The 24,305-nt window shown below is 39.7% G+C and overlaps 2 protein-coding genes across 3 annotated transcripts in view; one reads left to right on the top strand and one right to left on the bottom strand.

The window, feature by feature from the left end:
* Positions 1-17,605, top strand: part of USP47 (ubiquitin specific peptidase 47) — a 107,107-nt gene extending 89,502 nt beyond the window's left edge. For both annotated transcript variants that reach the window (XM_054586097.1, XM_054586096.1), the window contains 10 exons: positions 1,249-1,368; positions 3,131-3,908; positions 7,501-7,676; positions 8,018-8,098; positions 9,395-9,510; positions 9,858-9,976; positions 12,074-12,204; positions 13,175-13,222; positions 13,313-13,443; positions 14,272-17,605. In XM_054586097.1, coding sequence (XP_054442072.1) covers positions 1,249-1,368; positions 3,131-3,908; positions 7,501-7,676; positions 8,018-8,098; positions 9,395-9,510; positions 9,858-9,976; positions 12,074-12,204; positions 13,175-13,222; positions 13,313-13,443; positions 14,272-14,446 — 1,875 coding nt within the window. In that variant the 3' untranslated portion in view covers positions 14,447-17,605. The remainder of the gene's footprint in view (positions 1-1,248; positions 1,369-3,130; positions 3,909-7,500; positions 7,677-8,017; positions 8,099-9,394; positions 9,511-9,857; positions 9,977-12,073; positions 12,205-13,174; positions 13,223-13,312; positions 13,444-14,271) is intronic.
* Positions 17,606-21,833: 4,228 nt separating this feature from the next.
* DKK3 (dickkopf WNT signaling pathway inhibitor 3) overlaps positions 21,834-24,305 on the bottom strand; it is a 41,324-nt gene continuing 38,852 nt past the window's right edge. Inside the window, exon 8 of the mRNA XM_054586098.1 lies at positions 21,834-23,397. Coding sequence (XP_054442073.1) covers positions 23,178-23,397 — 220 coding nt within the window. The 3' untranslated portion in view covers positions 21,834-23,177. The remainder of the gene's footprint in view (positions 23,398-24,305) is intronic.

Raw genomic sequence — 24,305 nt, 5'->3', positions numbered from 1 at the left:
TCTGAGCTGGAAAGCTTTCACACACTAGGTCATTGCTGAGGAATGATTATTATCCTTTCAGGGGCTATAGAACATTGAGCACACAAAAACAAGCAAAATTTCGCAGGGTTCCTAAACCCTGGGTTAAGATGCCTTGGTATAATGGAAATTGTACAGCAGTCACAAGTCAAGGAATCGAATCCAGTTTTCAGTCATTCATCTTATGGTAGTTTTGTCTTTTATCTCACCTAGGGTTTCAGTGTCCCGTTTAACAGGTAGTTGTAAATGTTAATAAAATAAACAAGTGCTCTGTGAAAAAAAAAATTGTAAAGTGTTATATAAAAGCTAGGTTTTAATTATTGTGTTAAAAAATAACAGTGACTTCTAACATTTTTGCCAAAGTAACAATTAGAGAAAACAAACCATATTGTGAAGCCATATTTTATGATTAAATTGTTCGTGAAAAGGCGACTGTAATTGCTCTGTATTTCAGTTTACTCTAAAGTGAGAATGCTGAGATAGAACACAAAAGAAACATATGACAGTCCCTTTTCTGAAGAAGCTAATAATTTTGTTGAGGAAAAAATATGTCCGTAAAGAATAAAGCAGTCACAAAACATGGAGCCAAGAAATAGTGTTTAAACTAGACTGCCTAAGAATTAGTTATCATTAGTTGTATTGAAAACCAGTTATGTTTTTTAAAATGTGAATTATTTTAATCTGTTCATTTTGTGTGAAATTTGTAAAATAACACCAAAAATTAAGGACATGGAATTCTAGAATAATTTTAAATTATACATACTAATTTAATCTCATTTTACAGAGAAAATTGATTTAGTAAAAGTATCAACTATTCACAGAATACAAAAGAACCCATCAAAAGTTAAGAGGTTAAAAAAAGGTGTTGATTTGACATCAGCTCTTAAAGAGTCAGTTATTTTATTTCTTTGGATTCAAATCTCTTCATTTCTTTGCAAGTTTGAGAAGAATAGATTTTTTAGTGAAAAATTGTTACCTTTAAAATAGTTTCAAAGCATACATTTATAAGGTATACTTTGTTCTCCTAATTTACAGCATAATTAGTGAATGAGACTAAAAATTTTTCCATAGATTTCTTAAATTTTTAAACATATACTAAGATGATTTTTCTCTTAATTTTCTTTCTGCTGTTTTTAAGAACTCATCATTGTGTTATTTTCTTACATTTCCAAGTCAAGCAGAATTATTCCCGAAAGAGTACTTTTTTAAATTAAATTACTTTCATTATAGGCTATTCATTTACCTGCTGAAACAATGAGAATAGTGCTGGAACGCTGCTACAATGATTTGCGTCTTCTCACTGTGCCCAGTAAAACCCTGAAAGCTGAAGGGTTTTTTAGGAGTAACAAGGTATCTCTTATTTTTTCATTACTATTTTCTGTGCTGGTAATAACAAATGAAATTAAGTTTAACATTACAAACCCAGCCTCTAGAGCTATCCACCTTTTAATTCCTTACATCCTCCTAATAATTACCTTTCTTTGTAGTCAGGTCAGATCTGGCTTCTTTCTGTCCTCTGAATCAGTCTTATTGTTTCTCCTCTGCCTTGTTCATGAGCTTCCCCCACCTGGAGTCTTCCTCCCCTTCTCCGCACATTTTTTTTTTAAGCCCCAGATTAGTCCTGCCTGTTTGGTGAAGCCTTCATGACTATTTTTATCCACGATGCTTATGTCCTCTGAATTTTATTCATTTTTGAGCTTCTCCCATAATGTAGTACTTCATGGTGAAAGTGAGCATGCCTACTATAGAGAAAATTATCATATTGGCTTCACCTAACATTATTTTCTTTGCCTACTCATTTATCTCTGTTAGAAAAGAGAAAGTTCATGTTGATGTTTTTGTTTCATCTCTTGATATCATTCTGTATTTTGTTATTTATCATTTTTTTCCTATGGGTTTGTTCCTAACGCCATTGGTTTAGTCTGGGAATTTCACTAAAAAATTTCCTTGTTTTGTCATCTTTTGTTTATCGCCTTTTCCAGTCTTACTCATCTTTGTCTTTTATAACATTTAACCATTTTCAGTATTCTTTACTATAAATCCAATGTGTAATTTTCATTTACCTCTGTTTTCCTCTAATACTTTCTTGTGGTGTATTTGTGTGTAGCATTAAAATCTCTAATTCCCCTTAATACTGGTTTAGGGTAAGGAGTGGGAAAGATCTCTTTTTTAAAAAAATGGTTAACTGTTAGTTCTGATGTGTAACATTTATTGAATTTATTTTTATGCAAAACTAAGAATTCTATTTATAATTGCTAAATTTGTATACATGCATTTCATCTTTTACATTTTATTATGGAAAATTTCAAGCATATACAGAAATAGAATAGTGTCATGAACCCCTGTGTACTCATCACCTGGTTTCTATAATTATCAACTCTCATTTCATCCACCTACTTCCCCAGATTACTTGAAAAACATCCCCAGCATCGTATCATTTCATTTATAAGTAATCTAAATAAATATCTCTTAAAAATGAGAAGTCTTTAAAAATATAACTATAATTACATTATTACACCTAAAAAAATTTAAAAATATGCCTTTCTATCAACCAGTAGCTAGTTAGTGTTCAAATTTCCCTGATTATTTTATAAAATTTTTCCCCAGTAGGATTTGTCTGTTCAAATCAGGATCCATATAAAGTTCATAGTATATCTCTCAAGTTTATTTTAGTCTAAAGATTCCCCTGCATGTTAATTTTCTATAAAATTAAATCATTTGCCCATTAGATATTTTTCTATAATGTAGATCTTGGTCTAGCACTCCCAAGATGCCTATAGTCATGCTAAGCTTTGATTTCCTAAAAAGCAAGATGTAGGTATAGAAATTCTCTGAAAATGGACAACCCAGTAAATAAGATATCTGTGCGTGTGTGTGTGTGTGTGTGTGTGTTCAATCTGTGTAAGCACAGTTTTATTTCTAATTATAAAGACATGAAAATAATATTTATTTTGTATAGTTTCCAAAAACAATGCATGTGTCCTTTAGAAACATTATTATCCCAAAATTTGTAACTTATGCCCTGTGTGGTATTGATGTGATACTATCCTTATGATGAATGAGAATGTCACTAAACTTAATGATGCAATATACTCTTTGACTTACAATTTAGGTGTTTGTTGAAAGTTCTGAGACTTTGGATTACCAGATGGCCTTTACAGACTCTCATCTGTGGAAACTCCTGGATCGGCATGCAAATACAATCCGATTGTTTGTTTTGTTACCTGAACAGTCCCCAGGATCTTACTCCAAAAGGACAGCATACCAGAAGGCTGGGGGTGATTCTGGTAACGTGGACGATGAGTGTGAAAGAGTCCAAGGGCCTGCGGGGGGCCTGAAGTCTGTGGAAGCGATTCTAGAAGAAAGCACCGAGAAACTCAAAAGCTTGTCACTACAGCAGCAACAAGATGGAGATAATGGGGACAGCAGCAAAAGTACTGAGACAAGTGACTTTGAAAACATTGAATCACCTCTCAATGAGAGAGACTCTTCAGCATCAGTGGAAAATAGAGAACTAGAACAGCATATTCAGACTTCTGATCCTGAAAACTTTCAGTCTGAAGAACGGTCAGACTCAGATGTGAATAATGACAGGAGTACAAGTTCAGTGGACAGTGATATTCTTAGCTCCAGTCACAGCAGTGATACCTTGTGCAATGCAGATAATGCTCAGATCCCTTTGGCTAATGGACTTGACTCTCATAGCATCACAAGTAGTAGAAGAACTAAAGCAAATGAAGGGAAAAAAGAGACATGGGATACAGCAGAAGAAGACTCTGGAACTGATAGTGAATATGATGAGAGTGGCAAGAGTAGGGGAGAAATACAGTACATGTATTTCAAAGCAGAACCGTATGCTGCAGATGAAGGTTCTGGGGAAGGACATAAATGTATGTACTTAAAAAGAAAAAGCTCCTTGAAACAGCATCAGTTTATGCTCAGCTTATTTAAATTTTTAGTTAAAAAAAGAATCAGCTAAGAGTAGCTTTGTTCTAAGACTGCCTGTTGACTTCTGGGATTAGCTTTCATTTTCGATGCATTTATAGTGAGCAGTGTTCTTAGACCTGTGCCACACATTAGACCTGGGACAGTAATGATGTCACAGCTCTGGTGAGATAAGTTATTTAACAAAGAATATTTTTAAAAGAAAATAGTTATGATAAAAGCACTAAGGAAAAAATTAAGAAATAGTTTTAAAATTAAATAATATACACGGAAGAAAAGTCTAGACACTTTAGAAAATTCTGTATTCAATGCCCAAGAAAATGTTTTGTGTGTCCCCTCCCTATTCTCCATCCCTCAATGCAAACAGCTCTCCGCCCACATCCCCTAAAAAGTACTTAACTAACGGGGAAGGTCAGAAAGGAAAGGCGCTTTTGTTTTTTAACTAATTGGGTCCAAATAATACTGGAAACATGCTGTTTATACGTACATCTTGCAGAAACTCAAGTGAGAAAATGTCAATTCGTGGGGCCAAAATGGAGACAGAGAAACTGTCATAATAATGCTTTAAATTTCTATGGAGTATGTGGTTTTGTTTTTGTTTTTGTTTTTTTTTAACCTTATAAGGCTCATTAACTTACATTATCTCATTTAGTTCTCAATAGCCCTGTGAATTTGATGTCCTTTGGTGCTTTTCACTGATGAAAAAACTGGCTCAAATAAGTTAAATAATTTACCGGAGGTCACAAAGCTAGTTGGTCACACTACTGGGATCAAACTCAGCTTTTCTGACTGCACGCCTAGTATGCGTTCTTTCACCCCGCAACTACCGCCACTGTTACTTTCCTCACATCATAGTGAAAGAAAACTAGCCAGTAGCTACAGTGCTTTCTTGCCAATTTCAACCCTTCAAGAGCATTGAAGAAATTAGAAGTAGCTCCTCTTTAGGGAAAGGTTAGAAATTTTTTAAGTGGTTTGTTTTAAAGTGTGCTGAAATTTTGCATGATAGTCTCAGCCTTAAGAATTATAATCTGAAGAATCTCATTTCCATCTTAGAATGGTTAATAAAGTCTTTTAAAAGGGAGTGCCGACCATTTTAACCTTTTTGGAAAGTCATAGTGGACTGATTTACTAGCATTCGTTGAAATAATAAGCATTTATATAAGCTTTCACAAGCTACACAGAAGGCTTGTTTGAAATGAAAAAGAGAAAACTGGAAAATGCCTTTTTATATTTAGAAAACTGGCTTGGGGCTAGGGAAGTAGGAATGGTAGCCAGCTGTTTCAGAAGCCTGTAGCAAGTCTGATTTATCAGTTCCTCAGTGATCTGAAAATAGGTGCCTGGGAAACGGATGATGAGTAATAATACAGGTTCTTCGAAGTGTTGAAATGGCAATAGCTACAAAGAATTTGAAAACTGAATCGTGATATTCTGGGGACTGTATGGCAATTCATTTAGGTAATAATTGAACTACCCTTAAAATAAAGGCCTTTAAACTATCTGTTATAATCCAGGAATTGTTTCAGGGAGTAACTATGTACCTTTCTTTAGAAATACTGTTCTAATTGGACCTAGGTGTAGTCTGCAGGCACTTGGGTATAAATAGGAAGGTAAAGGTAATAAAAATGTAGTCCATTTGCACAGAAATTTCTTTGTACAATTTTGGTTACCACTTTATTCAAGAAATCCATAAAAGAAAGGAAAGAAAAAGGGAAATCCTTAAAGATAGTTGCACTGTGAAGGGACTGAGCTCCTCAGTTTGAAGAGGTAGGTAAGAAAAACGATGTGATGGTAATCTCTAGCACTATGAAATAATTATAGATGGTCAACTACGTCAACACTTTTTATCAAGGCTATTTAAGCATTTTACATGAATTGACCCACAAACACATTTTGAGGTATAAATACTATTATCTCCGTTTTATAATAGAGGTATTTGGAGTACAGACAAGTTAAGAAGTCAAAGTCACAAATCTCTGAGGAAGAGCCAGGAATTTTTTCAGGCCAGACCATCTAACTCCAGAACCACCCAGTCCTAATCCCCATATTGACTAGTCAATAATCAACAAACATGTGTCTTCCTGTGATCAATGTTACTATGAGTTACGAGAGAAACCAAAATGGCAAGAGTAGTTTGTATTTGAATAATGCTGTAGAATTTAGTGCATGTGTCGTAAAAGGCAAGACTGGAGTAATGATCCCATGAGAAAACTGAAGCTCTGAGAGATTGGATGACCTGTTTGTAGCCTAAAGTGGCAAAATTTATTCAGCCACAGGTTTCTGATTTCTAATCAAGTAATTTTTTCATTACACAGCTCTCAAGAAATATAGCACTTTCCTTGGGATAGCATAAGTAGAGGCTCGTTTTTTAAAGGCTGGATTATTAAGATTTAGGGCACGCCTTAAAGCTTAGAAATGGACATTTAATAAAGTTTATTACCCTGTTTATCTTTTCATCTAATTGGTACTTGTGACATTTCCTATAGTGAATCTGTATTTCAGGAAAACAGTAATGAACATTAATTTGAAAAAGTCCACTCAGAAAAATGCATCCCCAAATTGGGATGACCTGAGAACATTAACCAGTAGTCATATTAAGGCCTCAACCTTGACCTTTGATATAAATTTCACAGAAAAACAAGGACTATCCAAGAGAGAGCCTCAGGGTTGCAGGGAGACCATGAGCCTGGGGCAGCATAGCAGCTATCATAGTCTGCACTGCCTATTATAAGGGAAAGAGACAAATGAGTGTTTTTTTGCTCTTTACTGGAATATAAAGATCTGAGTAAACAGACATTTCAGAAGTATGCTTATGGGTGGCTCATAAAATAAAGGACAAAAGATTAAAATAATAAGCATTAGAAAACTGAAGGTCATCAAAGATAATTCTATTAAAATGCCAAGAAAACTTAAATTGAAGCTTGGAGGAGGTGGGAGTTTCTGACCCACTTAGATACTGTTCCTGTACACAGTCCATCCACATCTCCACATGCTAGTCTTGATATTTTTTTTCCTAGTAGAAATCCCAGAACTAGATTTGCTAATAAAATTTGAGGCAATTGCTATATATTTTACCTGGTACTGTGCCAAAAGCATGGTGACCATATTAACTCATTATATTCACTGCAATACAATGAGGTAGCTTCTATTATTATCTCCATTTTTTTAATGAAAAAATGTTAAGTACAGAGGCTAGCTGCTTGCTCCGTGTCAAGGAGGCAGAAGAGCTAGGGTTGGAGCCCAGCCGGAGCCCACACTTTACTGTGTGCAGCTACAAATGTATGCATTTGAAAAGACTGCCTGGAAGTTTATTTTTGTAATTCAGCAAGCACTTAAATATCTCAACATTTAAAACTGTCAGATTATACCTGTCATGCCCTCAGTGTTCATATTCTTTGTCCATCTAATGTTTGTTTGCTAAAAGTCAAATAACGAAAAGGGGGTGCTTTTTCCTGCTTACAGTAACGTAAAATGTATATCATCTGTTTTATACTACAAGAGGTTTCTTTTACAGTTTGTTTTGATTTTTTTTGTGCTTAGGGTTGATGGTGCATGTTGATAAAAGAATTACTCTGGCTGCTTTCAAACAACATTTAGAGCCCTTTGTTGGAGTTTTGTCCTCTCACTTCAAGGTCTTTCGAGTGTATGCCAGCAATCAAGAATTTGAGAGCGTCCGACTGAATGAGACACTTTCATCGTTTTCAGATGACAACAAGGTTGATTAAAATAATTTTGAATAATTAGAGTCTTTTAAATGATAGATATGAGAACAGTTTGTACTACATCCACGTAAGGTGAAATAGAGACCCTAAAAGTGTAATTTTTCTTTGATGTGTAGTGATTATTTTTGTTGTTTTCATTCACCTGACAAACTCTTGTTAAACGTGAACTGTGTCAGTTACTATTCTAGGTGCTGGGGAATCAAGGGTAAAAGATACTCCTGTTCTCAAAGAGCCCATTATTTAGAGAATTTTGGAAAACAAGCTAAACAGTGGGTGAGAATGGGTTGTTTGTCCTGCTGAGAAAGTACATCTAAAAAAATGTTTTTAATTTATAGATTACAATTAGACTGGGGAGAGCACTTAAAAAAGGAGAATACAGAGTTAAAGTGTACCAGCTTCTAGTCAATGAACAAGAGGTAAGTAGTATACTTAAGAGCAAAATCCAGTTACTTTTACCTCTCCAAACCAGATGTCAGCATATATTTTCTAGGATAGCTTTTCGTTGTTCAGGCTGTACTGCCTCTATTGCAACTACGCAGTTCTGCCACTGTAGCATGAAAACACATCAGCAATACATAAAACCAGTGTGAGTGGCTACGTCCCACTAATATTTTATTTATAAAAACAGGGGATGAATGTGGCTCTCAGGTCATTTTTTATCATTCCCCTGCTCTACAGTGTAGCTACAAATGCCGGAGTGCGGCAAAAATTTCCTGCTTTTAAAAGGGGATTTGCTTCTGCTTATTTTCTGGTAATGATTGTATAATACTACAGGTGGCTAGCAGTTGACCCGGAGAGTATATAGGTTCTTTTTGTGTTCAGAATATGACTTCAGTATTTAACAGGCATTTATCTAGTGTTTACCATGTGCTCGAAGTGCTTGCCAGTATTAATTCCTTTAATCCTCACCAATTAGCTCTGTAACTACTATTTATTATTCCTATTTTATAGATGAAGAAACTGAGGCACAGAGAAGTTGAATAACTTGTACAGAGTCATACAACTTGTAATTGATGGATTAAGGATTTAACCAGGCTATGTTTTTTAGGGAATAATCAATAAAATATTTTAGTTTCTGTGGTACACAAGTCTTGTGGTGAATACCCAGAAGAATAAGGCAAAAACCCTATTTTCAAAATGTTTATAGTATCTTATTAGGAGCCTAGACAAATGTGAAAAACAAATTGCAAATAAGGGGATAAATTTTTCATGAAATGTCTCTATTCATTCGACAAACATTTTAATCTCTTATATGCGATTCATTACAGTCATTTTGACTTACTTATTTCTTCCAAGTGTGGGGTTTGTGGACACTATGTCTCTTTTGAGAATATTAATGAATGTACTTGGAGAATTAGTTAGGCATTTCCCTTACTTTAGTCCATAAAAGTGATTCTTTTTACTTTGAAAATTGTGATCATTTTATTACAAGAAGGGAAATATGAATTAATACATAAGAATATGTATTATCTTAATCTAATGAAGACTCTGTAAGTAAAACCTTGTCCCAATTTATAGATGAGGAAACTGAAGCACAGAGATGTTAAGCAAATTTGCCCAAGATAGCAATGGAGACAAGATTTAAACCTAGGAAGATACCTTAGACACCTAAACTCTGGCCCATAATTGTCACAGTATAAAGTACAAGTAAAATGTCCGTTAATCTTTTTTTTTTAATGTATGATGCAAGCTCTAATTATTTATGTTTCTAGCCATGCAAGTTTCTGCTAGATGCTGTGTTTGCTAAAGGAATGACTGTACGGCAATCAAAAGAGGAATTAATTCCTCAACTCAGGGAGCAATGTGGTTTAGAACTCAGCATTGACAGGTAAAGTACAATTACAGTGTCATTAGTGATTGGAAGAAAGACTCTGTGGTCAAATGGTATGAATTGGCATGATTTTCTAAAACTAGAAGAATTAAAAATTCCTATAGTATTCAGAATTTCAGTACTGCAAATTAGTTTAATAGAACTAAGCAAATGTACTAGAATTGTGTTTGAATGCCCTCTGTAGAATACTGCTAAAAGTATTGAGAGCATTTTATTTCCCCAGTTTTAATGAATAACTATTTGACTTAAGCAAAATGGTTTTTCCATGATGTCAGATGGATGTAATTTTTTTAAGTCAAGAATTTAAAGTTACAGTATTTTTAAATGTCTTATCACGTTTGTAGGTTTCGTCTAAGGAAAAAAACATGGAAGAACCCTGGCACTGTCTTTCTGGATTACCATATTTATGAAGAAGATATTAATATTTCCAGCAACTGGGAGGTTTTTCTTGAAGTTCTTGATGGTATTACTAATATTTTTATGGGGACAATATCAGTTAGAAATGCTTTAGAATTAATAGAAGCCTACAGTTTTTTTAAATCAAATGAGTTTTTTCCTTTTCTCTGGATCTCATTTGCCTTTTAAATGTTTCTTTTTTTCTCTGATTTTTTAGAATATTATTATTTCTTACAGGGATGTTGCAATTTCAAGGTTCTATTTTTTAGTATCTTTTACAGAGAACTTTTCTAATATTTTCCTAGCCATGTTTGTTATGTAGTTTCTTTTTTCATTATGGCTTATTTTGTTTTGAGGATGTGCTATTGATAATTTATCAGAGATTTAGAGAATAATGACTATATTAGTTTCCTAGGCTGTCATGGCAAAATGCCACAAACTGGGTAGCCTAAACAACAGACATTTTTTGCCTCATTATTCTGGAGGCTAGAAGTCTGAGATCAAGGTGTCAGCAGTGTTGGTTCCTTCCGAGGGCTGTAAGGGAGAATCTGCCCTGCTTCTCTGCCTGCCTGCTGTGGTTTGCTGACAGTCTGTGGTGTCCTTTGCCTTGTAGCTGTATCATCCCGATCTCTGCCTTCATCTTCACACAATGTTCTCCTCTGTGGCTTATCTATTCCTATCCAGATGTCCTTACAGTGTAAGGACACTAACCATTTTAGATTAGGGCCCACCTAATGACCTCATTTTAACTTGATTACCTCTCTAATGACCCTATATCCAAATGAGGTCACACTTTCTGAGGTGCTGGGGAGTTACGACTTCAATAAGCCTTGGCTGGGGGAGGCACAATTCAGCTCATAACAGTGACCTAGAGGAGGCACTTGTGTTTGTTAAACATCCTGGTTTTAATTGTCATCATTGGAATATTTAAAGTATTGGTTTTTGGAGGAAGAAGTGTGGGGAAAATTGGTTTTTAGGAGATGATATCAAGGGAAACGGTTGGTTTCCTCTATTCTTTTGTGACTTGGCCATCACTTAGATTTTGATTTTCCTTTTTGCATAGGAATTAATACATCATAGTTCTGGATGTTTCTGTATATGATTGTGATAGCTTTCAGAGGGCTCAGTAATACTAACACTTTGCCTATTTCAAGCTATTTCACGTCAAATTTGGTTTAAATTTCAGTGGTTGAAATTCTGATTGATTGACAAATTATGGAGAGACAGTAAAAATCAGAAAGGATACTGTATGCTCTCATGTGTAAGGAAGCACCTCAGATGATAATTCCTTCCCTAAGGGTGTGGCACCTCAGAGAATAACCACTGTGTCTGGGTAGGCCATGAGGAGATCGTGGAGAACTCAGAAGCCACCCTTCTTAGGGAGGAATGAGTGTGTATTAGCAGAGATGGATTAGCCAGAAAATGTTGCTGAAAGGTGAGTGCCTGAATCAGTATCATTCCAGTATATATTTTAGCATCAAATAGTTGAGTAAGAAGTAAATCATGGAATTAAATCTAAGCAGCATTTATTGACCTGTTATTTGCCAGACACTGCTAATCCCTGGTGCTACAAAAATGAATAAGAACTAGTGATTGTCCTCCAAATGTACATAGCCTGTGGGTGAACCAGAACTCGAAATAGGTAAAATGATAGGTACTGAAGACCAAACCACTACAATTTGTTCTTGTATAAACCAGAGAGAAAGGTAACAGGTGAGCTGGGTTTTGAAGACTCAGTAAGTTTGGGTGTAAATATAGAGCGAATGATCAATGAGATAGCTTGAGTGAAAAATGGAGGTAAAGTGAAGACAATTTGCGTATAATTTTAGATTTTAGATTTAGGGTAGTAGCCAACAGAGAGGCAAAGATTGGCAATCCGGAGGAGAGAGTGATTGGTAGGGCAGTGTCCAACAGAAGCCAGGAGAGAGTGGAATTAGGAATACTGGTGGAAGGAGAGCTTGCAGGAGAGTTAGGAATCATCTTTTGAGACGGAAGAGTAAATTTTATTCTCAAAATCTCCTGGGGGTAATTGGTTTCTTTTATACCCAAATTTGAAAAGTAACACTTGAGGTAAATCTTTTTTCTTAAGTTAGGCAACATAGAAAACATTGAATTATGAACCTATAGAAAAATACAGTGATAGCCTAATCTTGCGTGTTCTTAGGGGTGGAGAAGATGAAATCCATGTCACAGCTCGCAGTTTTGTCCAGGCGGTGGAGGCCTTCAGAGATGAAGTTGGATCCCTTCCAGGAGGTTGTGTTGGAAAGCAGTAGTGTTGATGAGTTGCGAGAGAAGGTAAGTTCTTTCTAAACAAAATGAGACAGTATAGATTTTGTATTTTTCCGTGTTGCCCAAGAGCTAGTCTGTGAAGTGAGTGCCAAAGACTGGCACAGCAACCTTTCTTTGTTAAGAACATTAATAGAGAAAGAGTGAGAGAGAGAGAAGAAAATAAGGGGACAAAATATTTGAAACATGTATGAAACATGACGCCCATAATTAATGAGGAGCTACTACATTAATGAGAAAATGAATAATCTAATTTTAAAATGAGCAAAGAACATGAATAGACAATTTGTTGAAGAAAAGCAAGTTAAAACAACAGTATTTTCACCTCTTAAATTGATAAAGAATTAGAAAATCAATGCATACCTAAAGTCGTCAAGTAACAGGCAATATCATACACCTTTGATAAGTGATTAAAATTATATTAGTTTTTAAAGGTTCAGTTTGGCATTATCAACATTCCACATGTGCAATTCCAAATCTAAGAATTCAGTCCAAAAAATATTTGCAGAAATATGTAGGGATATTCATGGAGGTATATAGTATAGTAATGTGACTGGGAAAAATTAAAAACAGTCTCAATGTTTTATTTCCATCACCTGGAAATAAAATAGTTCAGCTGTTGAAGAGAATTGGTTACTTCATATCCTGTTCTTATAATAGGATAATTATTATTATAAAATAAAGGTATTATATAGGGATATTTTATAAATAAAGTTTTATGTATTTTAGAAATGTTTGCATAATTTATAGATGCATAGGAAAAGCTCTGGAAGGAATATACTAAATTGGTATTTCTGGGACATAGCATTTGCAAAGTAGAGGAGAAAATTTCTCTTTGTCCTTTTTTCCTAATTTTTTATATCAAACATACTGTTTTTTCTTTAAAAAGTCAAGTTATTTGTATGTTGGGTAAAAGGAAAATAACTTTTTAAAGCAAATTTGTATTTTAAATGAACTCATATAATGTTTTCTTTTACAGCTTTGTGAAATCAGTGGAATTCCTTTGGAAGATATTGAATTTGCCAAGGTAAAGCCCTCAGAATGTTTACATCGGGTTACTATCGCTCAATAAATGTGGTTGATGGCATAGTTTATTCCTTCATTCTTTATTCCTTAGGGGAGAGGAACTTTTCCCTGCGATATTTCTGTCCTTGATATTCATCAGGATTTGGACTGGAATCCTAAAGTTTCTACCCTGAATGTTTGGCCTCTTTATATCTGTGATGATGGTGCAGTCATATTTTATAGGTAACATGCACAATGTTTTTGTTAATTTCTAGTAATATAACATTATTGTTTTGTATAAATGTCTTGTTTTTCATAAATACTTTTCTTGTTATGATATAGAGCAGCTCTGACCAATAGAAATACAGTGAGAGCCACACATTTCATTTTGAAATTCTCTAGTAGTCACATTTTAAAAAGTAAAAAGAAACAGGTGGCATTAATTTTAATAAGATATTTTTAATCCAGTATGTCCAAAATATGATTACAACATGTAATCAATGTGAAAAATTATTTGTGAGATGTTTTATGCTGTTATTCTTGTAGTAAGTCTTAGAAATAGTGTGTATATGTTACACTTCTAGCACATTTCAATTTGGATCAGGCACATCTACAAGCAATCAGTAGGCACATGTGGTTACTGGCTAACATGTTGGACAACACTGATGTAGAGGAAAAAGAAGTCATTGGAGCCTGGCAGATTACAGGTTCAAATTTAGCTTTGTTAGTTACCTAACCGCCCTTCAGTAAAGTGGCAGCAGTGACGTCAACCTCGAAAGATTTTTTGAGAATTAGAGCTTGTATTGCATTTTTTTAAACTGACACAGTGCTTGTTACTAAATGGATGTTTGATAAATGAAAACTATTAATAACATGGGAATTATGCCATTTTTAGAAGTGAGTGCTATGCTAATAAACACATTAAAAATCTCTGCCAGCTTAGTATATGAGATTAATTTCATCAGTGACATCAGATTTCATTTTCTCATTGAGCATTATAGTATTGAAGCATAAATTAATAGAGGCAGATGGCTCTACTGGCCTAATATGTCATTAATATTTTAAATGTAGGGATAAAACAGAAGAATTAATGGAGTTGACAGATGAGCAAAGAAATGAACTGATGAAAAAAGAAAGCAGTCGACTCCAGAAGACGGGACATCGTGTAACATACTCACCTCGGAAAGAGAAAGCACTAAAAATATATCTGGATGGAGCACCAAATAAAGATCTGACTCAAGACTGACTCTACTAGTGTAGCATTTTCCCTGGGGGATTTCGATTTTTATTAGACGGTTCACTGCTACTGTGTAGTGCCATTGTGGCCAGACATGGTTAGGGGTGACCCCGTGACACCAGCACTGATTGGACTGCCTTTCACCAATCAGACGCCCAGTGCCCAGTGGGCCACTGTTTTGACTTGGAATCATGTTGTGCACTATAGTCAAATGTACTGTAAAGTGAAAAGGGATGTGCAAAAAAAATAAAAACAAAAAGCAAAACCTACTAGAGAGGGGGAAGGGGAATGAGTAAACGTCTTTTTTTGCGGACAAATGTGCGCATAGCCGCTAGTAAAACTAGCCTCAAACAGGATGCTGATAGCTTAATAATAAAAGCTGTGCAAAGGCCATGAATGAATGGATTTTCTGTTTATTTCACTGATACACACATTACCTCATTGACAATTTGTAAGTAAATGCAACGTGTGTTGACTCTTGGAAAGCAGTAAAAATAGGAGCTGAAGAAAGAAATTCTTAGAACCAGCCGTAACCCAGTAAAGAATTGTGAAGTTGTGTTTTTTTGTTTCATTTTTTGCAAAGTTTAAAGAACATTATTCTGGAACATCAAAATGTTTCCTTTAGACCACTCCCAGCAGATGGCAGCTCAAATTGCTGAATATTGTAATTATAACTGTACTTAAGTTATGGATGTAGAGAATACGTTTCACTCGTTCATTCAGCATGTAAATAAAATTGATCCTATTGAGTTATCATAATTGCAGTTCACCTATTTCCCATATCATTCATGATGTACATGTGTGTACACTGAGAAGTATAGCAGTCTATGTAAATGTATTCCTCAGTGCTGGGTTCCATACGATTGTATTTGCCCTTGTTAATGAGGTTTTCTGTTCAGTGGCTTCAATTTTATTTCTTTTTGTACATTACTTTTGAAAATATACTTCAAGTTTGAATCTTCTAGAACCCTTGTAAGTCCCACTTTAATTTTTGGAGTTGATTTGTAGTTACATGTAGTGTAACTTTGGGGAAACTTCTCACCATCATGTTGAATAAACTTGCTAGTAAGTCAGGTCATAGTACAGGCTGATGCAATCAACATGATTTCATTGGAAAGTCTATTAGAGTCAGCAAGTTTTTGCTTTGCTAAATACAACTATTCAATGAACACAATTATACATAAATTTTGAAAATGCCATCTAATTTATAAAGATCAGTAAAAAGGTTTTGGTAAAACTTTTTCATGCCAGATGCTGTTTACAACAATGAACATGCCAATAAAACATTTGTTCATTCTGTTGTGTTATTTTAGTCATTAAACTTTTGTGGATGAAGAATTGGGTTTAAGAATAGATTTGTTTTCTTTAAATATAACATTTTGTAATGTGTACTGAATAATTATCTCACTTCTATGATAGGGTATGTTTACAGTAAAGTTCTCATAAGAGATGAAAAGATGTTAATATTTAACTTTGGAGGATCCTGTCAATATTACAAAATCAGATTTTTACTTTTTTCCTTTTAAGAAATATATAATTAGAAAGTAATATTAGAGGTTGTCTCTGCAGTTTGAATATAATGATTATTGAATCAATATAATGAATTTCTTATTATAGCTTAAAAGTCTTTTAGCATCCACAAGGGAAAAAAATCTTTTCTAAGGTATTTTTCTGGCTAATTTTTATTTCATGTAAACTATATAGCATTCTGCTCAATTTGAAGTGCTGTTCTGAGTTTGCATTATTGGAATTGGTGGTGTTCTCAGAGGAAAACCGGGAGTCTTGTGGCGAGCTGTCTTTCAAGATCACAGATTTTCTGATGTAACCTGACAGCTCTTTGGTTCTGATACAGGCCTGTTTACTTGGGACTTGAGGGTTAATAAATCGGGTTTCTGCTTTCAAGGACTGACTGACTGTGGAGCAGAGGAGGCTGATTTGTAAACAAAATTGGCTGTGGGCTTGTTTGGGTTGGTTTCGTTTAGTGTTCCTAAAGAGTAAATGGTAAAATTCTCATTCTGTGCCTTCTGCCCTGATTTTTGTTTTGTGTTTGCTACTTCTCATTGCAGGCGTATTACAAATACCAAGAGTAAAGAAAATATATTTCATTACAGAAAATAAAAAGTTAATGCTCTTGCTTTTCAGTGCCTGACAGAGTGAAAACACAATGTTGCACTTTAGTAATTTCAGTAAAGGGGGTGCTGAACTTTTCAAATGGACTTGTGATAGGAATAGTAATTTATATAAAGGAGGTAAGCGTGAGTCAGTCCCTCTCAGATTAAAAGGATCAAGTGAGTACCCATGAGGCCAAAAGCAGAGCACTAACTGGATCACGGACCCAAGCTGGGCAGGATGTGGAGCTTGGTAATCACTCATGCTGAGTCTCCCGAGGCTGAGGCAGGCCACCTGAGCAGCAAATTGTGACCCTGCCCCCCACAGGTCACACCAAGGTTTTGAAGGACTTTTACTGTGGGGCAGATGAGTTTGTGTCAACCAGCACACCCTATGAGAACCAAGTACCTACATTTCTGAGGCAGGTATTGAAGATGAGGTGCGCATTCTGGCCAAAGAAGGAAAAGCTGTGGCTTCAGGACCATGCTGTGGTTACCTGGCCTGTACAGACGTTTGCTAGTTGAAGGTCCACTTCACAGACTGAGGAAATGAAAGAGATAGTAGCCACGATGAGATAAAACTAGTAAGTGAAGGAGCCCTACAATAGAATGATCTCTCTCATAATGTAATAGGAAGGACTTTAAAAATCTGAGAAAGCAGAGGTGAACCTATGCCACAGCTAAAAAATGGTCAGGTAGCTATTGGTTACCAGGCTGCAGCGTTAGGAATGGTCTTGTGATACATCTCTAGGCCAAGAGAGGAGAGAGCTACAAATGTACAATGTGGTCTAAGCTAAATGAGTGCACTAAGTCTGAAAGTGACCTGTGAATGTATGGAATACAATAAAACCTTTTACTCTGGTTCATTTGCTAGTATTTCCTTTTCAATTGGCTACTGAAGTTTTCCCTCTGAATTTTGTCCTTTTATCCATCATCAAGACTCTTAACCAGCTGTTTTGCTGTTGTGACTTGCAAATTGTAGTCTAGAGTACATGGAATAGAAGAGAATCTGAATTAGCAAGTTTTTTGTTTGCTAAATAAAACTATTCCACCTAAACAATTCTGTGTAATTTTTGAAAAACAAGTCAATAGTTTGGTCACTAGCAGTCAAAAGGCCATAAACTCTTAAGTGTGTAATTGTGTGTATGTATAGTTTTCTAGGGAGTTAGTAAAATGGTTTTTTAATCAGGGTATAAAGGAGTTTGTTGCCCAGCTAAAGCTTGTAACCACCCAGACTTAGAGTAATTGAAATCAGGTGTTCTTCGGTGTCACTCATATGGGGGAGAGGGGTGTTGTGATCATACGGTTAGATACAGTGTTAATGTTCAAACGTCAGCTTTCAGAAACAGTCAAGAGCACTTGACAAAACTGAGTGCATTAAAACAAGCGTGACCATTTAGAAAAGAATGTAGCGATCACTAGGGGCCACGCTGGGAGGGCAGAAAAGCCTTGAGGCAGGACGCCCCATTCCCCCTCCAGCTCACGGTACAGGAGAAGCTGGGCTTCTGATTGGTCTTCGCCCTGCCAGGAGTTACCAGTGTGGACCCTGTGGCCTAGCCTGAAAGGTGGGGACCACGTTTGCATTCTTCCTTTGCCCCCGTCCCCACCACAGAAAGCACACAGTGTTCAGCCTCACAATGCCTAAGGAACCCATTTAAGGAGTGCCAGCCTGAGATACAAATACGCAATGGTTCTATTGTCCCACTAACGGCCAACCTTGTTTGCTCCGTTGAATGCAGTTTCCCACTGGAAGTCAGCTGTCATCAAGCTCTCAGTACAATCCTGTAACTTTTAAGTCACTTTGTAGTATTAGAACGGCCTGATGTTTTCAAAGTTGTAGTCATTTGATTCAAAGCGCCCCACTGCCGCCACCCCCACCACACGCAGCGCCGGCCCTGTGTGCTGTTCTCCCCTCTGACGGGGAAGGAGGGTGTGGCCAGCGCCCGCTCTCCCCCCTGCTCTTCCTGCGCAGGCTCTGGGCTGCGGGAGAGGGAGGAGGAGGGGTGAAGACATGCCCCACGGGCGCAGCCCCCTGTGGTCACGGTGAGGTTACTGTCCCCGTTCATCCGGTCTGTACGTTCACTGTGGAGAGAGGCTCTGCAGGCCCCACCCGCCAAGGCCTCGGCCGCACACCGCAGTGGTGGTCCTTGATGAAGCGGGACTCTCGCTGCCCTGGGCCCCAGCACGTCGTCGACCCTCACTTCCCGTGTCTTCCAGACCCCCATCTCAGGATGAGTGCGGTCAGAACCCATCGTTTTTGCCTCTGCCGAGCTGCATAGCTGTGCCAGCAGGCTGCCCCTCCCTGAGGCGCCTTCTGTGGTACACTGTGGGCGAGTCCGCGGGACCTGCAGCCTCGGCACAGCCATCCCCCCTGCAATGTGTCAAAATTAGCCCCCAGACAAAATTTCTGAGTGTTTCTCTGACAGTTCGCCCCATGAGTTTCAGTCAAAGAAATAAGTCTAATGTCCCCTCCTTCATGGGAGGTTGGCGAGGGAAATACCCTGTTTTCTAAACACTAACGTCCCAAAACGGGATTTCTTACCCTCTTTCTAGTCTCTCTCGGACAGATGCGCTGCTGCTGAAATGGCACCTCAGCGAGCCCTGCGTGGAGGTACCTGCTCCACAGCTGTCGGCCTCTGAACTTCAGAAACCCAGTCGAATGATCTAAAAAATAATCTCGGGACAATCTAGTTGCCTGTCTTGACTCTCCGAACGGGATCCGCCGACCACAGGGACATTCACTTTCCCCCCGAGCCCACTCTCTGCCCTCACAGCCCAGCCGGCCCCTTGCTTCTCTCCAGCTCTCATCCTTCTGCCCTGCACCCCTTTCTCCCGACGGCGTCAAAAGCCCGAAGAACCAGGCCTAGTGAGGCAGGACACGCCAGACATTGGGGGGAAGAGTCGGCAGCCCCCGTTTTTGTCCCGTCACACTCTTCCCCTCGTTGCGCGCCGTGCGGGTGAATCCGCTCTCTCGTCTGTGGGGAGGGGAGGGCAGAGACGCACAGCGTGCACCTCACGCCCCAACATTTCTTTTCCTGATCTTGCTTTTTCCAGAGCTGTACCCCGGGGGGGTGGAAGAGTGGGTGGGTTGGGATTCATAAAGCTCCACTTTGTTCCCCTTTTGGCCTTTGTTCATGGGGGTCGTATCTCCTATATTAGGAATGCTTGAGATTTCCAATAATGAAAAGACTAACAGCAGTTTTATCATCATTTTTGGTGGTTTGCTCAAAGAGGAGTCCGGATATGGCTGGTCGCAGGATTGCTCTCCCCTCCACTGTCTTCAAGGGCTCAGAGTCTTATCCTTCCGTGGGAGGCAGAGTATCGGCCCCTGAATGATGTGATTAAGGTTAAGAGCTCTAACAGGAAAGGATTACTCTGGATTATCTAGGTGGGCCCAATTTAATCCTTTGAGTCCTGAAGAGTCAAAAACCTTTCCCAGCTGCGGAGAACCAGTGAGGTGAGTCAGGAAAAGCACTCTACCTATCGTTGCTGATTTTGAAGGTGAAGGGGGCCGTGAGACCAGGGATGAGAGTGAGCTCCAGAGGCTAAAAGAGTCAAGGAACTGGTTTCTTCCCCCACAGCCTCCGGTGAAGAGTGCCGCCCTGCTGACACCACTTTGATCCCTATCACGTGACTGACCACGAGATGCTGCCACAGTGTCAAATGGCACATCCTAAACCGCTGGACTCAAAGGCAGGGAACCAGGGAAGGGAGTCGAGAGTGAGGCCTTTTTCCTTTTGTCCCTCAGGAAAAACAGCCTTCCCAGAAGACTCTTTGGCAGCCTTCCCCTCACACGCGTTGGTCCCAGACTGGGTCATGTGGTCACCCCCCGCTGCAGGGGGGACAGGGCTTTTCCAGCCTCTGTGGTGGTGGAAGAGGAGGGAAGAGGGTCGGGGACAGCCTTGGGTAGCTGACACAACATCTGGCCCGTCTCCCATGGCAGCAACTCTGGATCCCAGAGAAACGCAGGCAGTGAGATTCAGGTACCAAACACCACCGAACCCTTACCCCCTTCCATTTAGTGTTTTGAGTAAAGAACTACTGTATATGTGGATTTCAGCCAACTACTTTGCAAAGCCTCTCCTGTGCTTATGTTGTTGCTGGCTATCATGGCAAAGTAGAGCAAGATAATACACCGGCATGCCAGCTCCCTGAGGGAGGAACCTAATTTTATCTCATGTCCCATGGTCTCCCTGGCTCTTAACATAGGGGCCCGGCACATGGGAGATGCTCGATAAATTTTTTGATGGAAATAATTTTCAACCTCTCCTCCAAATACTTGCTCAAGTTTACCTTGTCCTCCAGCCACTCTGAATTATTTGCAGTTTCCCTTACAAACTATCCCGCCTTCTTGCCTCCCTCCCTCTACCCATGACCCAGAATGCATTTCCCTATTCCTCCTGGCCTCCTTATCAACTCAAATCATCATTGAGAGCCAGTTCCCAGGCTAGGCCTCCCAAGCCAAATGCTTTTGAGGCACCATAACATTCTGCTACCATATCACGTTGACTGCTTACGATACCAGCGCTGGGTTTAGTGCATCCCCTTCATTAAGTGCCTTCAGGGAAGGGACCCTGCCTGGATCAGCTTGGCACCCCCAGAGCGCATCACAGTGCCTGGCTCTGAGCAGGCTCTCTGTAAATAGCCGTTGAATAATAAGCATGTGAAATGGTCCTGATGACTTGTAACACTGAAGAGAAAACAACGCTATATTTGATATTCAAATTATCACTTGATTCTGGGCATACTATACTCCATACTGTTTTTGTTTGACTTCCAGCTCTATCACTTAATCTTTTTGAGCCTCCATTTCTTCACCTGTTAAATGAAAATAATCATGAAGCCAATGAAGATTGAGTTAATATAGATGTTATTTAACTCACTTGCCACCCAGCTGACCTCAATATACAGTAGCTTTATTATTACAGTCCTTGAAAATCCTACTGTTATGGGCCAGAACTGTGTTTGATTAAAGCAGGCTCTCAAGGAAAAAAAGTCATACACATTCCATTTACTCTTTCAGAAGACAGTGAAACGTTGATACTCTTAAGACTAATTCCCATCCAAAAATGGTTAACATTTCTAAAATATTTTCGTGCTTTAGTCATCTGGAAAATTTACTTACATGGAAGAGGGTTTTTTTAAATTTTTTTTTTTTTTATATACAACACAGATCACTTCTATTTTATTTTTTCTGACGGAAAGGGTTTTTATATTTACTCAAAGTCAAAAGGAAAAAAGTCCAAGAACTTCAAAAGAGTTGTTTAAGTGATTTATGCTTCATTTCTAAAAGCAACGTATGTGTTTATACATAATTTAAAACTCGAAGAAAGCATGCTTATACAATTGTGTGCAAATTTAAAATTTAATAACTCTGGATGCATACACGATGGAAACAGTCCATGACACCTGAAAATATCATTTGTGGGACAGCATACAGTTCAGTGCTCTCAGTGCGGATATTACAACCATATTTCACAGAGCCTGGCATGGTTTGAATTTCTCCATGTGGTCGATAATGGTCCACAGTTGCTGGTAAGTGATTTTGCAAATTTCATTTATAACCCTGGCCCTACAATTACCTAAGTACTGTTTCTAGCAAGTTAACTTAAATATTATTCTCCAATCATGTACCTTCAAAGTTACTAACGTAACTAACTGCCGTGGGGGACAGTGTCAATACCACTTGTCACCACTAGGACGATGGCCGTCCCCTCACTGGGGAGAACGCTGTTTCTAAGAGTAGAAGTTCACTCTTCCAGAGATGTGTGAACTAGTTCGACCTTAATTCCCGACGTGCCTCAGAAAAAGGAAAGGCCTCATTCCTTCCCCTTTTAGGGGGTACTTTCGGTGGCACCAAAGGCTGTGGGGAGCAGCGAGATGAGCACGGGCTGGAGCCGCACCCGGGGGGGCCCCTGCTCTGGTCTGCACTAGCTGTGCGACTTGGGCAAGCCCCGTGCCGTCTCGGAGCCTCTGCGATGCTGACAGTTGGCGAGAACAACGCCCCTTTCACCGGCTGCGGTGACAGCATGACTTGATCGTGGACGGGGAGCGGCACACCTGGCGCAGAGGCGGGGGCGGAGAGACTGCTGAAAAGCTGGATGAATGAGCAGCATGTTTCACCTGCAGCAGCTGAAGGCACCGCTTACCTATGCCCATGTGAGGAACTGGGTGAAAAACTCATTTGTTGCATTTCCCCCAGGTTTATATTTGCAGAACAGGGCACAATACTCCACTTGTATAAGCATCAACATTTCCTCAAAACCCATCATGAGGAAATCCTGCATCCTTTCCCATCCCCTCCCGGGGGATGTAGAACAAAATGAAATGTGCCATCTGCCAACCAGCAGAGGCAAAGTAGCCAATAACTTGGACCAGCTTAGCATCCCTGTTCTGCCTTCACCCCCACACCAGAACTGGTACCTTCTCCAGGCATCAGAACTGGGATGCGTGGCGTGCAGCCTGGGGCGGCTGGGCAAGTGCGCAGCACCTCATTTTGTTTCAGGCCAGAGGGAAAATGTTCTGGGAAGAGGCCATGGAAAAAAGTCTGGTGAGCCAACACCTAGAGAACACAGCTGGGGAAATAAATTAGCTACTTCTATTGCACGTCTACCCGGAGAACAAGCCCGGGTCTAAATCTCTTCTCCCTCTAGCAGCTCAGAGGTGGCATCGGGCTCCCTGAGAGCCATTTCCACTGACAGGCTCCTCTCCACGTTCTCCAGCTCCTGGCGCACCTCCTCAATGAAGCCACCATCCCCGTAATCCCCGGGGGCCTCCCTGGGTACCAGGCTCTCGCCGTCTTCACTGCGGCTCTCGACGAAGGTCGGCTTGCACACATACACCAGGCTGTGGCTGCGGAGAGACAGGGCTGCAGCTCAGCTGAGGGCCACATCTCCCCGTAGGGGCAAAGCTGGGCTCTCAACGTGGGGAGCCTGGGCCTGAGACGGAGCCTCTACCTCATGCTGCTGCTGGCGTGTCTTCCAGTCTCACCTTCACAAACCCTCCTCTAACATCTCTTCAACAGTCTTAACTTTCCTGTCAATACCTTGCTTTGAAAAGCTTGCCCCTGGAAGCTCGCTTTCGGAGTACGTACTCAAGGAACAGCTCCCCTCGCCTTTAGGGTCTGTCTTCCTGCGAGCAACCCTCTCAGGCTCTGCATCCCAGGGGCAGGCCCTGAGGAGGAGGACATGGGGGTCTGCGAACGTACAGCCCGCTGCCCATCTGGGCCTCCAGGCAGGAGCAGCCCCAGGCAGTGGGACAGGAAGGACCTCACCGCCTCAAACCTGTGCCTGTGCGGTGCCTGGGGCCTGTGGGGCAGGGACGGGTGCCATCGGCCAGGCTACCCTGGATTCTGCGGGGAGAGAAGGCTGAGTAGCGGCTGCTGAGAGGTCCAGGGAGATGCGCGCTGAGACATGGCCGTGGTGCAGCCCCGGTGCCTCTCGGTCTCTTGGCAGCTTCCAACCATTGCTGGCGTCCTCCACTGTGGGGGCGACTCTCCCAGTTTCCCTCCTACCTCTCTGACTGCACCTTCTTGGCCACCTCTGCGGGCTCCTTCTCCACTTGTTCTTTGTTGTGGTGGGTCTGGGCTCCCCTCAGCCCTCAACGCCTCTCCCTCCACACCCTCTTCCCCAACCACCCACTCACCAGGCTTCAACTTCCATCTGCATGAGTGGTCCCCGGCCACACCTTCTCCCCAGCCCCAGACTTACAGGTCTGACAGCTATTGAAGCCCACTGTCCGGAAGACCCAAGGACATGTCA

The sequence above is a fragment of the Pteronotus mesoamericanus genome, unplaced genomic scaffold (assembly GCF_021234165.1).
Source record: "Pteronotus mesoamericanus isolate MK-2021 breed Mesoamerican mustached bat unplaced genomic scaffold, CSHL_Meso_final contig_90, whole genome shotgun sequence".
Lineage (NCBI taxonomy): Eukaryota > Metazoa > Chordata > Mammalia > Chiroptera > Mormoopidae > Pteronotus > Pteronotus mesoamericanus.
This window is presented reverse-complemented; position numbering and strand designations above follow the sequence as displayed.